The 13,570-nt window shown below is 40.1% G+C and overlaps 1 protein-coding gene across 7 annotated transcripts in view; it reads right to left on the minus strand.

Moving 5' to 3' along the window:
* The window catches only part of NCOA7 (nuclear receptor coactivator 7), a 93,194-nt gene that overhangs the window by 64,787 nt on the left and 14,837 nt on the right, over positions 1–13,570 (minus strand). For 6 of the 7 annotated variants that reach the window (XM_086631254.1, XM_086631251.1, XM_086631249.1 and 3 more), the window contains one exon: positions 7,475–7,606. In XM_086631254.1, the coding sequence (XP_086487380.1) occupies positions 7,475–7,524 (50 nt within the window). In that variant the 5' untranslated portion in view covers positions 7,525–7,606. Of the gene's footprint in view, positions 1–7,474; positions 7,607–7,910; positions 7,939–13,570 lie in introns of those variants that run through there. The other variant, XM_086631250.1, reaches the window with a different exon arrangement.

Consider the following 13,570-nt stretch of genomic DNA (forward strand, 5'->3'; position numbering starts at 1 on the left):
AACGTCTTTCAATTCCTCCAAGAGCAAAAAGGTAAATGGCACAGCCCACCAGGAGCCTCCAGCACACCCCTCCTGCTTGGCATACACAGCCGCAGGCTGCGGGGAAGGGAAGGAGAAGACAAAATACATTACAACTATTTTAACAGCAACTCTTATCAAAACTGCACAGACTCCTACATCAAAAGGCCTATCGTGTAACTATTTATGTTCTAAAAAGGAGGCTAAATAAGTTTCTTTTTTTTGCAGTTTCTTTTTACAGGCTGATAAGAGACACCCGAAGATCCCTTTGGGAAAAGCAAATATAAGGTTGTTATATGCTTGCTGCCTAACGAGCCAGCCTTATACGCATCTTGGAAGGTGATTAGTGAAAATTTTGAAATTGCTGGTGAGACAGCATGTTGAAAGATTAAATAAACAGAAAGTCTTTTCTCTGTATATTCTGTGATACAGCCCTCAAAAAAATGAAGAACATCATGAAACTCTGCCTTTCTTCTCTTTCCTAAAAAAAGCCTCTTTATGCAGAGCCCACACTGTCAACCAGTCTCACTTCACATGCAGAGGGGAGTGAACAGTGAGGAGATTAACCATGCTTCCAGCCTTATGCAAGCTCTGGATCTCCATAAATAGCATTTCTGGTACTGGAAAATTTTGAAAAACCCTGAAGAAAGTCTCAGGGCCCCATCAGATACTTTCACTAACTCTGTTATCCAATAACCAAATTCTTCTTCAATCCTAAATGACTCCAATACGCTTGAGGATGAAAGCACTGGAAAGAACCGAGGCTGCAGAAACTACTGCCTTGTTTATGCTTCCCAGAGGAAGCATCCACATTGGGAATAATTCTGTGATTCACAGGCTTAGCAGAGGATGGTAATTCATGCTCTTCTGCTGACTCTCATCCTACACCACAGAATTACAAGATCGCTAATATAAAAACCTCAGAGTCCAGAAAGTAACAGCAATGTGTGATGAGGAAACAGTTCCCAAGATAAGGAGCTGCTGAATATACTTTTCCCCTGCAAGGTAACACTCTTCAGAAAAAGCAGGTTCCATTTTTTCCCCAGCTCTCATCCTCCAGGTTTACACCTGTGATAAAAAGAAAACTTCTGTGGGTTTTTTTTACATATACAACAGTAAGTTTCTGGGCAATGAACAGCAAGTGTCTCTCAAGCATGTGAAGGACCTGACCAATCTCCCAAAGCTCTACTCAAAATCTCCTCGTGCTGCTGTCTGTGAAATTTTAGACATTCTTCTATGTCTGAAAACTGCAATGGTTGCAAAGGACAGTTGAAATACTAACCTACACGACAGCAGGCAGAAAGTCTGCTAAAAACATTGAAACCTCTCCATTTTAAGTAACTGGAAGGCAAATCATGATACTGTATGTTTCAGAAAATATTTTATGGCTTCTCTCAGCACCCAACATAGCAAATCAACTATCCTGTACACACACTCCTAAATAACAGAGCAAATAATATTCATTGCACCCCATAAATCTAAAGTAGCGATATCTTCAGCCTTTTCTTAGAAAATAAAATGCCTCAGGCATACATGTTATTGGTTGAAACAATGTAAGTAAAACGCAATACTGTTTTTTAGATTCGATAACAGGATTATGAGGTAATGTTTACATGTCTGGAAGCAGAGCTAAGAAATTTCAATTATACAGATGCACTGAAATGATGTATTATTTCCTAGAGTCATTTAGAAAAATTTAAGCATCTCCAGGATCTTGGCTTGACTGTTCTTCACACCCAAGATAAACCTCTGTGATGGTTTGTTTAAAAACAATGTGTGGAAACTTTTCCTTCTAAAAGCAAGAAATAAATTATGGGTGCTACAGGAAACCTGAATAAACATCAAGACTTTGGCTCAGCAGAGAAAGAACAATAGCAAGGAGACGGCTGCTGGAGAAATAGTGATCTGAGGAGCACCCAACATTTGAAGCCTATTGCATGGATATAATGAGCCTGGCCAACAAGAAAAGCACCTAACAGAAAATCCTGTTATAAGATGCCCTCAAGAAAGCATGTTTGTACATATATTCCTTATCCGGGTTTCCCTTCTTCCAAGACACCACTGACACCCTCCCTTTACATACCTTCCCTCTGTGCTTGTTGCATTTTTTTCTCATTTCACCATCTTCCTATGCCTTAATAGCCACAGGAATAAAAAATATGAAGCCTACAAATACCAAATATGAGAATAAAACAGAACAAAGCCAGAAAAATTCAAAATGAGATGCTTATAAACCTATTAGTTTGTAACATGCGAAAGACTGACTAAAGGAGTGACTGCAGTGCGTCAGACCAAGGGTCCGTGCAAGCCAACATCCTGCCTCCAACAGCAGCCAAGTGCAAGGACCAGGGAAAGACCATAAAAATACGACAAGCGTATAAGACTCCTTCTCTGGCTAAGCTTCCCAGACTCTGGCTGTTCACAGCTCAGGAACCATGTACTAGTGATTCCTACTGTAATGGGTTGTGAATGTTTAAAAGGAAAGCTAAGGTTAGGTTGTAAACAATTAATGTGATCAGAATGCTGTGTACCATTTGTTGTATGGTTTGTTTTACTTTTTTTTAGGTAATTAATAAAAAATAATTAGGAGAAGAAAAAAAAGCTGGAAATTAGAGCCTGATAACAAGTAAATGATAACTATACTAAACTATAGTTATCTTTGTAAATCTTGGTTTTAACGTACAAACCTTAATCTGAATGAATGTAAATTTAGGTATCTAAGCCAAGAATATAATTAAAGTATTCTGTGAATTCCTTTATTTCCCTTAAACATTCACATCATAAAGCAAAATGAGGTAAACATCAGGTTGTACAACTGGCTTCAGGTTCTGACAGAACATTAGCAATCTGGAGCTAAAGGGAGTCTCCGCCTACTCAGACAGGCTTTGGAGCATGTCCCAGACACTTATGCATTTTTTTCAAAAGAACGATGGTAACAAGACCAATGTAAATTCAGTAAACACGAAAGCACCCAAATCCCAGCAAGAATATTTTCCCTAATACAAGCACTTCATCTTTGGCTTCAGAAATCTGGCTCTCAGTGGCGACCAAAAAAAAAAGACTGAGAACCAGAATTCAAATTCCCCTAGAAACTATTAAAAAAATCATTCAATGTAAGTATCAGTTTTATGGTTCATCTCTATACAGCATTCTTGAAATTAAGGTCACCAGAAGTTGGAGACACAACTATTAGTAAACTTACTGTAAACATCTTGGTCAATGTGTTGGAAAGTAACATTTTTTCAAATAAAGCACTATTTATTTGTTGTTCTCTGCTAAGAAAGCAGTAGAGAGCTAGTAGAGATCATAGATAGATTAGATCATATAAAGCATGGAAAACGCTGAGTAACTCATAGTGAGGAAGGTTAAGAGACACAGAAAACTTGAAACTAAAAGCCCCTTTTGTCATTCCTTCAGAAAACTACTCAAACTCTTCTTACAATTTCTTATCTCCTAGAACTTCTCATCCAAATATACACAACAGCACATGCAAAGCAATTTCAGTTTCAAGATGTACATTCAGTGTTCCATATCAATTTATATCCAAGGCAACTCTTCCCATGTGACATATTTCACTCATTTTGGTAATTTCTTTTTAAATTAAGTTAAAATTTTAATAGCTATTCATTTCATGAGATGAGATAGCTCTCAACTTGACCCTACACAATGGGCAGGGGAAAACTGAAAGGCTCTCCATTCTGTAACGAGAGAGAGAAGATAAAGGAAACACAGGCAGTGGGAAATGGCAAGTTGTAACAAGATTCAAGGGTGCATAATCACAATAAAAAGCATCAAATGTCACAGTAGAGTCGGGGACCCAATACATATACACGTGCCGTTGTACATCTATATTACACTGTACCATTTCTTTTTGGACTTGCTGGATACCAGGACAGACTTCACAGCAAAAGGAGACAGTTCTTTGCAAGACCTGGAGTAATATTGGTCCATTTGGGAGCTAAGGACACATAAGTCAACAGAAAAGCCTAAAAACAAGGTTTGAAGAATTAGGCAAGAAAACTTAACTACACAGAATAGTCTTTAAGTAGGAGTAGCAGTCTTAAATAAGGACCTATTGCATAAGAGAAATTTATGCTTGCAAGTTACTCTTATACTTTTACTTCTTGCCTGATAAACTCCCACGAGCTGTAGCATTTTATCTGCACAGGGACTCTAAATTGGTCTTTAAAGTTATGTAGCGATTTCTATCTTGTTTGAAAAGTTACTTGTTTCATTTCTGGACAATCAAAGCAAAAAATAAGCCATTTACCACAAAATACAGTGGGTAAAGAAGCATTCGGTAAGAAGCAACCATGGATGGTGAGGGTTTTATTTCAGCTACACTTGTCATAGGGAACAGAAGAGTCCTGGGAAACCTGAGGCACTCAGATCACAAAGATCCGTAGTGGAAAGATATGCCGGCTGGGTGGCTCTCTTCTATAGCGAAATTTTAAATAAAAATGTTTAAATCAACTTATTTACAACACTAACTTTGGGGGACAGAGATGCAGACAGTTATTTCATGTTAATCTTGCTTTCTCTCTAGCAGCTCAGGGGCTGGTTTGCCAGTACGTAACTACCAACACGCTAACCACTCCACAGACGTTGGGATTCTCACGCTAGCCTTTCCAACCAGCCAGACACTGGGCACCACCCCTACCAAAAGCTGTCCAAGGGGGCCAAGAGTACACTAGCCTGAAGGCCAAAAGCCACCTTCTGATGGGAAGCCGGACTCTTTGGGATGCTGACAGGGCAGTGAGGCTGCTGCTCGTCCTGCTGTTTGTGCCCACATGCACCCTTGCTCTGCCAACAGAGAAAGTGCTATCATCTCCCATTTTTCAGTTAATGTCTTTGTCCTTTTTAATACCACAATAATCTTTCCCTTTACACTAAAGAGTGAAGTTTTCTATTAAAATGTGTGTATTTTCATTAATATCATCCACAAGGTAGCTATAAAACATGTTATTTCCTCAGCATTGAATATATACGTTTTCTCCTTTCTAACCAGGATATAAACAGGATCCTTCTTCTCAGCCTTGGGTGGAGCAGCACCCTTTTTCCCACCCTCCTGACATGGAGCACAGTTTTCCCTCCTGCTGGCAAAAAAGTCTAACCCATTTCTCATTCTCTCCCTTGGTAAGCAGAGCCTGCTCCCACGAACATCTGATCACAGGCAAAACTAACAGGATTCAGGTCAAGGTGGGAAAGAGAGTCACCTCATAAGAATGTTTACTATACATAAACTTAGATTTTGTAAATACTATTATTATCTTAGGCTCACAAAACATAACAGTAACAAGACATAAAGAAAAAAAGAAACAGTAAGAGAAGCAGAGGAATGCATGTGTTGGGGAATCAGCTGAGGTTGCTCTTAGCTTGACAAATACGAGCCCAAGCTGGCAGGAAAAGCTGGGCGTTTGAAGTAGCACACAAAACAGTACGACAGCCAAAACTCACTGAACTTGGGTGCTTAACTTTAAAGACAGAACAGGTGTCCACAGATTCAAAGATACAAACCAACCAAAACTGACAGCGACACCAAAGCACACGCTAAATTACCTCGGTGTCCCAATATCAGGTACCTAAGCTGGAAACTTCTGTCTACACCAAGTCAAAAGCTAAATTTTAAAAAGTGTAAAAAAACAGGTAGGGACATTGTTAGAACTGTCTATGTTCTACACGCAATATAAATTGCCTGTTATTTTCAGGAGTCATCATGTAAAGCATTCAGACCATTCATCTACAAAACCCTGGGACACCTGTTGACTAGAGGAAGCACACTAGACTTAAGACGCTAGACCGACATCAAGGACATGTAAATTGAGTTCTGCTTCTGTCCCTGACTGCACACGAAGACAACGTACACGAAGGTAAGCTGGGCATACCACCTTCTGACCTACTTGAGCTTCTATTAAAACATGACTTGAGGGTCTGCAAGAACATTCTTGTAGAAATCATACACGGGCGTATGGGCCTGCTTAGAGTGGGAACTTAACATTTAAGGGCCTGCAACCTATATAACGAAAAAACATGCAAGCCAGGAAGGAAAGAGACAGATGACTTCCCCAAAGTTACGTAGCAGGTAAGCGCTAGAACTAAGAACTGATTTCAGGTCTTTTTGACCCTTGCCTAACGTCCTGTGCCCATACAAGACACAGTGCCCCTGAGAATTTTTAAAAGAGAATAGCCACAGATGATACAGGAAAGCTGCAAAGCAGATTAAACAAAACATCAAGGACTTTGCTAAAAGCCTCTTGTGGCTTTCCATTTTATTTAGCAGACAGCATTTAGAAAGGACTCAAAACATTCTCTTCGACACTGAAGTATCTTACTCAGACATCTCTCTCAAAGCCTCAGTCTTCCTTAGCCAGAAATTACTTGTTCCTTAGTACAATCTCTTTAGCTACTTCTGCTTTATCCTGCTTGATACCTCCTCTGCTACAGGTGCCATTGTTTATTCCCCCTTCTCAAAACCCAAAACAGCAACATTCCTTTCTGGCAACATGGATGTTAATTTGATTAATTTCCAAACAGAAAGCAAGTTAACCTGGCACTAACAGATGTCCTTCACCACAAAACTTCCTCAAATCTTTAGCCACCAAGACATACCACCTGAGCAGCAATAAAGAAGTGCTGCAACTTTTCCCCACACTACTACTCCTAAGTGGTGCGACAGACAGTCCTCTAGACGTCTGTAATGCACTGAGGCCAGTGGTTTAGTGCAGTTTCATGAACAGTTATTTAGTACAGAGTGGAGAGAGTACACGCTTTTCCTCCTCAACAGTGCAGAAAGTATCTTTGAGCCAAAGGCATTTTTAATACTGATTTCTTCCCTCTGCTGCTCCCTCCAAGAGTAAGTGAGCTTCGGTTCTTCTTGTACATCAGAGCTCAGAGATGATTACAGACTTGCTAAATTAACAAAGACAAGTTATTTGGAACTTAACTCACTTATTTCTTAAAAATCACCAATCATGAGTTCCAAATGATAAAAATGATTGACTGAAAAAACATTGCTTTTATTTATAAAGATGACACAGTCTAGACAGCTTATCCTTTCTTAGCTGATCTTAACCTATGAGATAATACTACTTAGCCAGTGCTTTATCTGAAATCAGATAAACTTCAGTTTTAGACGTGTTTAGATGTGCTCATTTTTATAAACACTCTTCAGGAACTGGATGCTGGAAGCCCAAATCCACTGCAATTTGCAACTGAGTACCCAAGAACAGTTTTGTGTTACAAATAACAATTATAATTCAAGTTTATCTCCACTACCCAAAAGGAAAAAATCACCACTGCAACATCAGGGACACAGCAAGGAAAGCACTTTCTGGATACATAATGCAGCAAGGGTTTCATTTTTATACATACTTGAAAAATTGTAAAACCTTGTGAAACAGGCAGAATGAGGAGTTCTAAATTTTACTCAACACTGAAATAAACCCTGTAACCTTACCGAGCAAAATAGCCTTGTCTTCGTTCCTTCTTCTCTTCCTTGGTCTCCATTATGCACAGTCAAACGGGCAAGGTGAGAAGCCACGCGTGATGCTCTTTTTCCTCTCAGTACCTCATACCCAGGCAGAGCACCCTGTATATAACATTTAAAAACAGGAAGTTCGTAAATCGACATGTCAACAACACCTACAGAAAACAACAGGGTTGTGGAAATGCAACCGACCCAGTGACAAAGCAAAGTAAAACTTTAACCAGCCAACGTTTGCCACGCGACACCCGCTCAGTACACAACGAGACAAAAAACAACACGCGTGCTCAGGCCAGGTTCTCCAGCAGAGGAAGAGAGAAACTGCAAAGCAGGTAACCCAAAGAGCAGGAGCAAGTTTGAAAACCCTGGAAGGATTAGAGTCTTTTGCAAGCTGTTAAATAGCTTATACCAAAACATCTTCCTGGTTTCACGTGTTTTATAGGCAGAAGATCAAGAGCAGCTTTAGACATATCCAGTACAAAAGACACAACGTTCACTTCATAAGAATTCTGTGAAACACTGAAAATATGAAAGTTTTAAAACAATGTAAAGGAAAAAAGAGCGATCTACATTCTTCACACAAATTTGATTGTTGTGAACAACACGCAAGTTCAAAGTATACAGGGAGAAACATGAGGGATCTTCTGCTCTCCAGATGAATTGCATTCACCTTTGGATACACAGTACTAGGGAAGGTTTTCTGAGAAGTTTTGGGGTTTTTTTTTTAAAGGAGATCAGTAACACTGCTTATGACATGGAAATCACCACTTCTGCAGAATACCATACTGAAGCACTTGGAAACCACAAGTTGAGAATTTCAGAACTGCTTGGCGATTACTGCAATTAACAATATGCCACATCAATTGCTTTCCAAGAATCCTGCCAAGATGTTTTATCCTTTTCCCCTCTCCAATACACATTCAACCTACCTCAATGCCTTGTGCACATGCACAAAATAAGTTAACTTCTTAGGAGTTCTTCATCAGTATTCCAGATTAAAGTTCAAACTAGAAGTTACTACTAAACATTTTAGTCTAATGGGCTGTATAACAAAGAAATGGAAGCCACATAAATTATGACTCGTAGAAAAAGAGGAAGAATTCCTCCAGGACCTAATCAGTTCCCATTATTTTCCCCTGCATTAAAAGATCATAAGCTACAAGTTGCCAGATGTCAACAAAAGAGATAACGTGAAAAAACCAGACTAATCTACTTGAAAAGCCCAAGAACATATCATTCTAGATCCTATCAGAAATACTGGCCATAATTTTCTCTCCATATTTATGGAGCATCAGTACACAGCAATTAAAGTCCATTGCTTCAAAATGCACTTTTTCTTACACATTAATTTTGAATACATCCAGTGCATCAAAAAGAATCTAGTGTCTCTGATCTTTATGCATCAGGTGGAGTCTTACAGTCATGGTCGCTCTTTAAAGGGCAGATTTGCCTATGACATCTTTGGCTTTATAAAAATACTATTTTATCTTCTCAAGTTAATGCGTGTCGCAGTCTTCAGCCACACACAGAAACCTACATGACAGCAGCATAATTATAGCATCAAAACAAACTGTACTGCTCAGATGGCCAGTCTGTATGAAGATACCACATACTGCCTGAGGATTTCAATGCATCCTTATCTTCCCTGTTGGGGCACGTCCTCAGATCTTCAGAAGATCAAAACTGGTGGCTTTGTTAGCACTGCATTTAGAGTTACAACAAATCTTCCAAAGCGTACCACTACAACCTCTGTAACAACTCACAAAGAGTTCAGAGAAGGAGGAACCACTCTTTCCCTTTGCCTGCTTTGCCTTCGCTACGCTCTGCGATGTGTGTGCAAGGGCACTAATGGGCCAGAGTTGAGTCTCACACTGACACCAAGAACTACCAAATAACTTCAGAGCACCGAGATAATATTAAACCCGTGACCATGAGGACAGGAGGACCCATGGGAACAAGAAGAGGGAAGCAGAGAGATCCCCTCTCACCTCACTGTAACACGGTCAGCTGGGATGAATGGAGGGAAGTGAGAGCTGTCCTGAGGGCCGCTCCCGTGCAGAAGTCAGCAGCACCAGCACACTCCTTCTGTCCATTCTCTTCCTCTCCCATGAGTTACCAACCACACCCCAGGAAATACCAGCCCTGCTCCAGCACGGTGCTGGCAGATGAAGGGAGCACCATTGCCCAGGGAGCCAGGAGGAGAAAACTCTGCCTGCCCACAGCCCTGCCTCGCCTCGTGCCGGAGCAACCACCCTTTGTTTTGGCAAAGCGGGGCACAAAGAGAGAGGATGTAGGGCTTAAGCCTAGACCTAACTGCAGATGCTGCAGGAGATGCCAGCACCAGGCCCAGCGTGGCATTGCTCAGCTCGTCAAGTGCAAGGTTCGCTGTTCCAAATGAAAACGCAGGTGTGGAGTCTCTTCTTCCCACATCAACTGAATTTGACTCCAAGTCCTTTCACATGGTGAGGGTGAATAAATCAAGAACTCAATAAAAATAAAATTATTCGGTACAGACAGGTGCTCAGAAAAATTATTATCCATAGACCACAAGTGACAAAGGTTCAGGTGATTTTTTTTTGCTTTTGCTGATAAAAATACACAGGGATCTCGTATCCAGTCATCAATTAATGAAAATTTTCCCAATAAAATAATTTAACATCAGGTCCCACTCTGTTGACTTAAAACTTATTTAGCCCACCTTCTTAAAAGAAACAAAGGTGGTGTTCTAGGAAGGCATATTTAAGGCTGAAAATTATACTCTGAAAATGTATTACTGGGAAAAGCAAACTGATTAGGAGCGCAAACTTCATAACCTCCGAGTTCACTTTTGTTGCTGGGAATTTTTCATGTACTAGTTGGCTTTAAAGAAAAAAATAGAAGTCTGAAAGCTAGGAAGACCCACAGCATAACCTGCAGTAATTGATACCGAAAACTAGCATTTCTGAAAGATCCTTTTCAATTTTTAGTTCTTTAAGCAGTAACAGTTTAATTTATAGGTTGTCACTGAAATTTTAATGTTACAACAAAAAAAGCAAACCTACTCGATACTCCTCCCCCCCCCTCCGTCCTTTGATACACTCCAAGAAAGAAATCCCAGGTATTTTTTATTAATATTAACTGCTTTAAACATTATGAAGGATATATGATTAAAATGAACCTTGATTTCCTGGTAGCTCCTTTCTGGCAGAGGCAAAGACTGGATCAGGTACACTATTAAAATGTACATATTTGGGGGATATTTACATGCTGGGAGACAGACATCTTACTCATATGAGTATAATCCAAACTCAAATGATGACAAAGCAGATTTTATAGAAATTTCAGCCTCAGTTTAACCCTTTCTACACTGAAACAGAAATAGACAGTGAAAAGCTTATATTACGTGTCTACAGCAATGTTAATTCTTTTATTAGGAAATTTCAAGAGGAAAGACATTACTGATGGACAAACAATGTATTTAAGTAAGGATCCTGTTAAAAATTTGCCACCGTCCAAATTTAGCCAATGTGAGCACCTGATAATCATACAAAGAAAAGAACAAAATATGTAAAACTACACTGTATTTTTTGCTGTTAGTCCTATTGCTCTGGATTTTTTTCACTTATATTAGCACATTTTTGGATACTTGCTTTGTTTGCTTAGGCTTGCTGCCAGGAGTTTTGGGGATGCTACTGGGAGTTTGTAATATGGGTGGGAATGCTCCAGCAAGGTCACAAAACAAAACAGAAGTGTTTATTAAAAAATAAGAAATCACAAGAACAGACTGAACTCCTGACTGTGGGTATCCACACCACTGCAACTGCCACCACCGTCCAAGACCTCCAGAAACGCTGCTTCCAGTTCCTGCTGCCCACTCTGCCAGCTGGAACTGCAGGATAGCAGCCTCCTGTCATGGTAGTTCAAAGCAGCACAATAGGAAGATGCTCTAAGTGTGAGAATAAACAAAGGGGAAAGGAACTGCATTTTTGCAAGGAACATTAAAAATAAATATGTGAATAGATCATCCTAAGTTCTGTAAGTACTTTGATAAAAATTATCACATTTTTCCTAATTATTTTTCCTCTTTTCTCACCCTTCTCAGGCATGGAGAATAATATACCTTGCTACTTGTGGTTTAAGTAGTTTACATTTTCATGAGACAAAAAAAGAGCCTGCTTGCTGAGCTCTGGGGTAAGCACCCAGAAATCCCGTTTGCTGCCTCTAAAACATCAACAATCAATTCTCCAATCGTGAGCATGACTTTCCAAAACCGTGCACATGAACAGCAGCATATCCAACAGCACTAGCAATGCAGAAGCCAATGAAGTATCTGATTATTTTTAGAACACTCGATGGACTTGATAGCTTGTCTCTGGCCATCTGTGCCCACTGCAAGTCCTGGAAAGACATACAGAGGAAAAAAAACATTCAAGATCATGCAATTCTCTAGATATATTTTCACGACTCTGTAGAGCCAATGTTTCTTAACCTTTCATGAGGTAGGAAAATGCTGTAATTCCCTACTTTGCAAATGGGGAACTGAACGACATGAAGTACCTCCACACACTCAAACAAGTGCAGAAGAGCAATGTGTGCAAGTGTCCCCCCACTAGCTTTAATCCAACCAGCCTCAATAACCAGCAGCAATGAGAACAAGGGAAGAGACTAGTTTGACAAGGAGCCAGTTATTATTTTCTGCATAAATTTTAAACCAAGAACCTTTGGAAACCCACAGCACAGTCTTGCCTTTATTTGGCTCTGCAGGTATACGCATAGAAATTAAAGCTCAGATCCACAAAAGGAAATAAAAAGCTTAACTCCTCTGAGGATCTAAGTTTAAATGGCTCTCAGCTCCTTCAGGAAATATGCAAAAAAGTAATGAATTGACTCGAGGGAAACCGAGTCGAGGGTAGTATCCTGTACTGTAGCAGGGGCCCACAAGACAAGTAAAGCAGCAGCGATAATACTGTGAAAATCAAGCAGAGGAGGCGAGAGGCTTAAGCACAAATTTTGCACAGGTAGGAAGACAGAGCAGATTAAGGCAGAAGGCTCTCAGTGAGACAACCAAGCCAAGGATGTAACAAGGAGACCCAACTTTGCCAAACGAACAGGATGCTGCCCAGACATACCACATAGCTCTCATCTGCTCTCGGTACAGTATCCCACACAATGTTAGTTTTTTATTTTTGCTTCTCTATTTTGACTCTGTCCCTGAGACTACAGACAAACACCGCACACACCTGCTCATACAACTGCAGGCTTCCTTACAACCTACCCTCTGCTGCAATACCAACATACAGATGTTGCCACTGGTCATTTTAGACATGACGCATTACTAACCATTCTGCTTAGATCTGCAATTCTGCAGCAGAGTGTCTTCTTACAAATAGTAAGTCTTCTGGGTACATGTGTCAATTCTGACCCCTAAAAAAATGTACCACCAAGTCAATGTTAAGACCAGAAAAGGAAAGGTATGTATGTGGTACTTCAAGAGGAATATTAAGAATGTTTGTCAAGCTGGCGGAATCAGAAATTGTAGAACAAATCACAGATAGAGAGGAAGCTTTTTTCAGTGTATCAGATCTGAAACTGAACCCTTAGGGATTGCTATCTGCACCTCTGGTGAGCCCAAAGCAGTTTCCAGGGCACTGTGCAGATGCAAACACCCCGACCAGGCTGCAGCATAGGGTCACACAACACCTTTTAAGCATAAGGCAACAGAAACAAGTCAACACGGAAGAGGAGATGCATTACAATTTGCTACTGGGTCATATAAATGCGTATGATGAAGCTGCACAAGCCAAAGCACTAACATTAGCTCCAGCATTCATTTCAACAGACATCTCATTTTTAAAAACAGAAAGGTGAAAGTGCATTAGCGTCTTGTGAGAAATGCGAAACTGTGCGGTATTTCACTAATGCCTCACTGACTGGTCTCAACAGGTTGAGTTCTACTGCTTTTATATTCCACTAGTGTATTTCATTCGGTGTAACAGCAAAGATAAAAGTTTCAGAATAAACATTACAGCATCTCAATATGAAACGTAACAGAAATGCATAGCCAGCAAAGAGTTGAGTAAACCACAACTT

The sequence above is a fragment of the Tauraco erythrolophus genome, chromosome 2 (genome assembly GCF_009769465.1).
Source record: "Tauraco erythrolophus isolate bTauEry1 chromosome 2, bTauEry1.pri, whole genome shotgun sequence".
Classification (NCBI taxonomy): Eukaryota; Metazoa; Chordata; class Aves; order Musophagiformes; family Musophagidae; genus Tauraco; species Tauraco erythrolophus.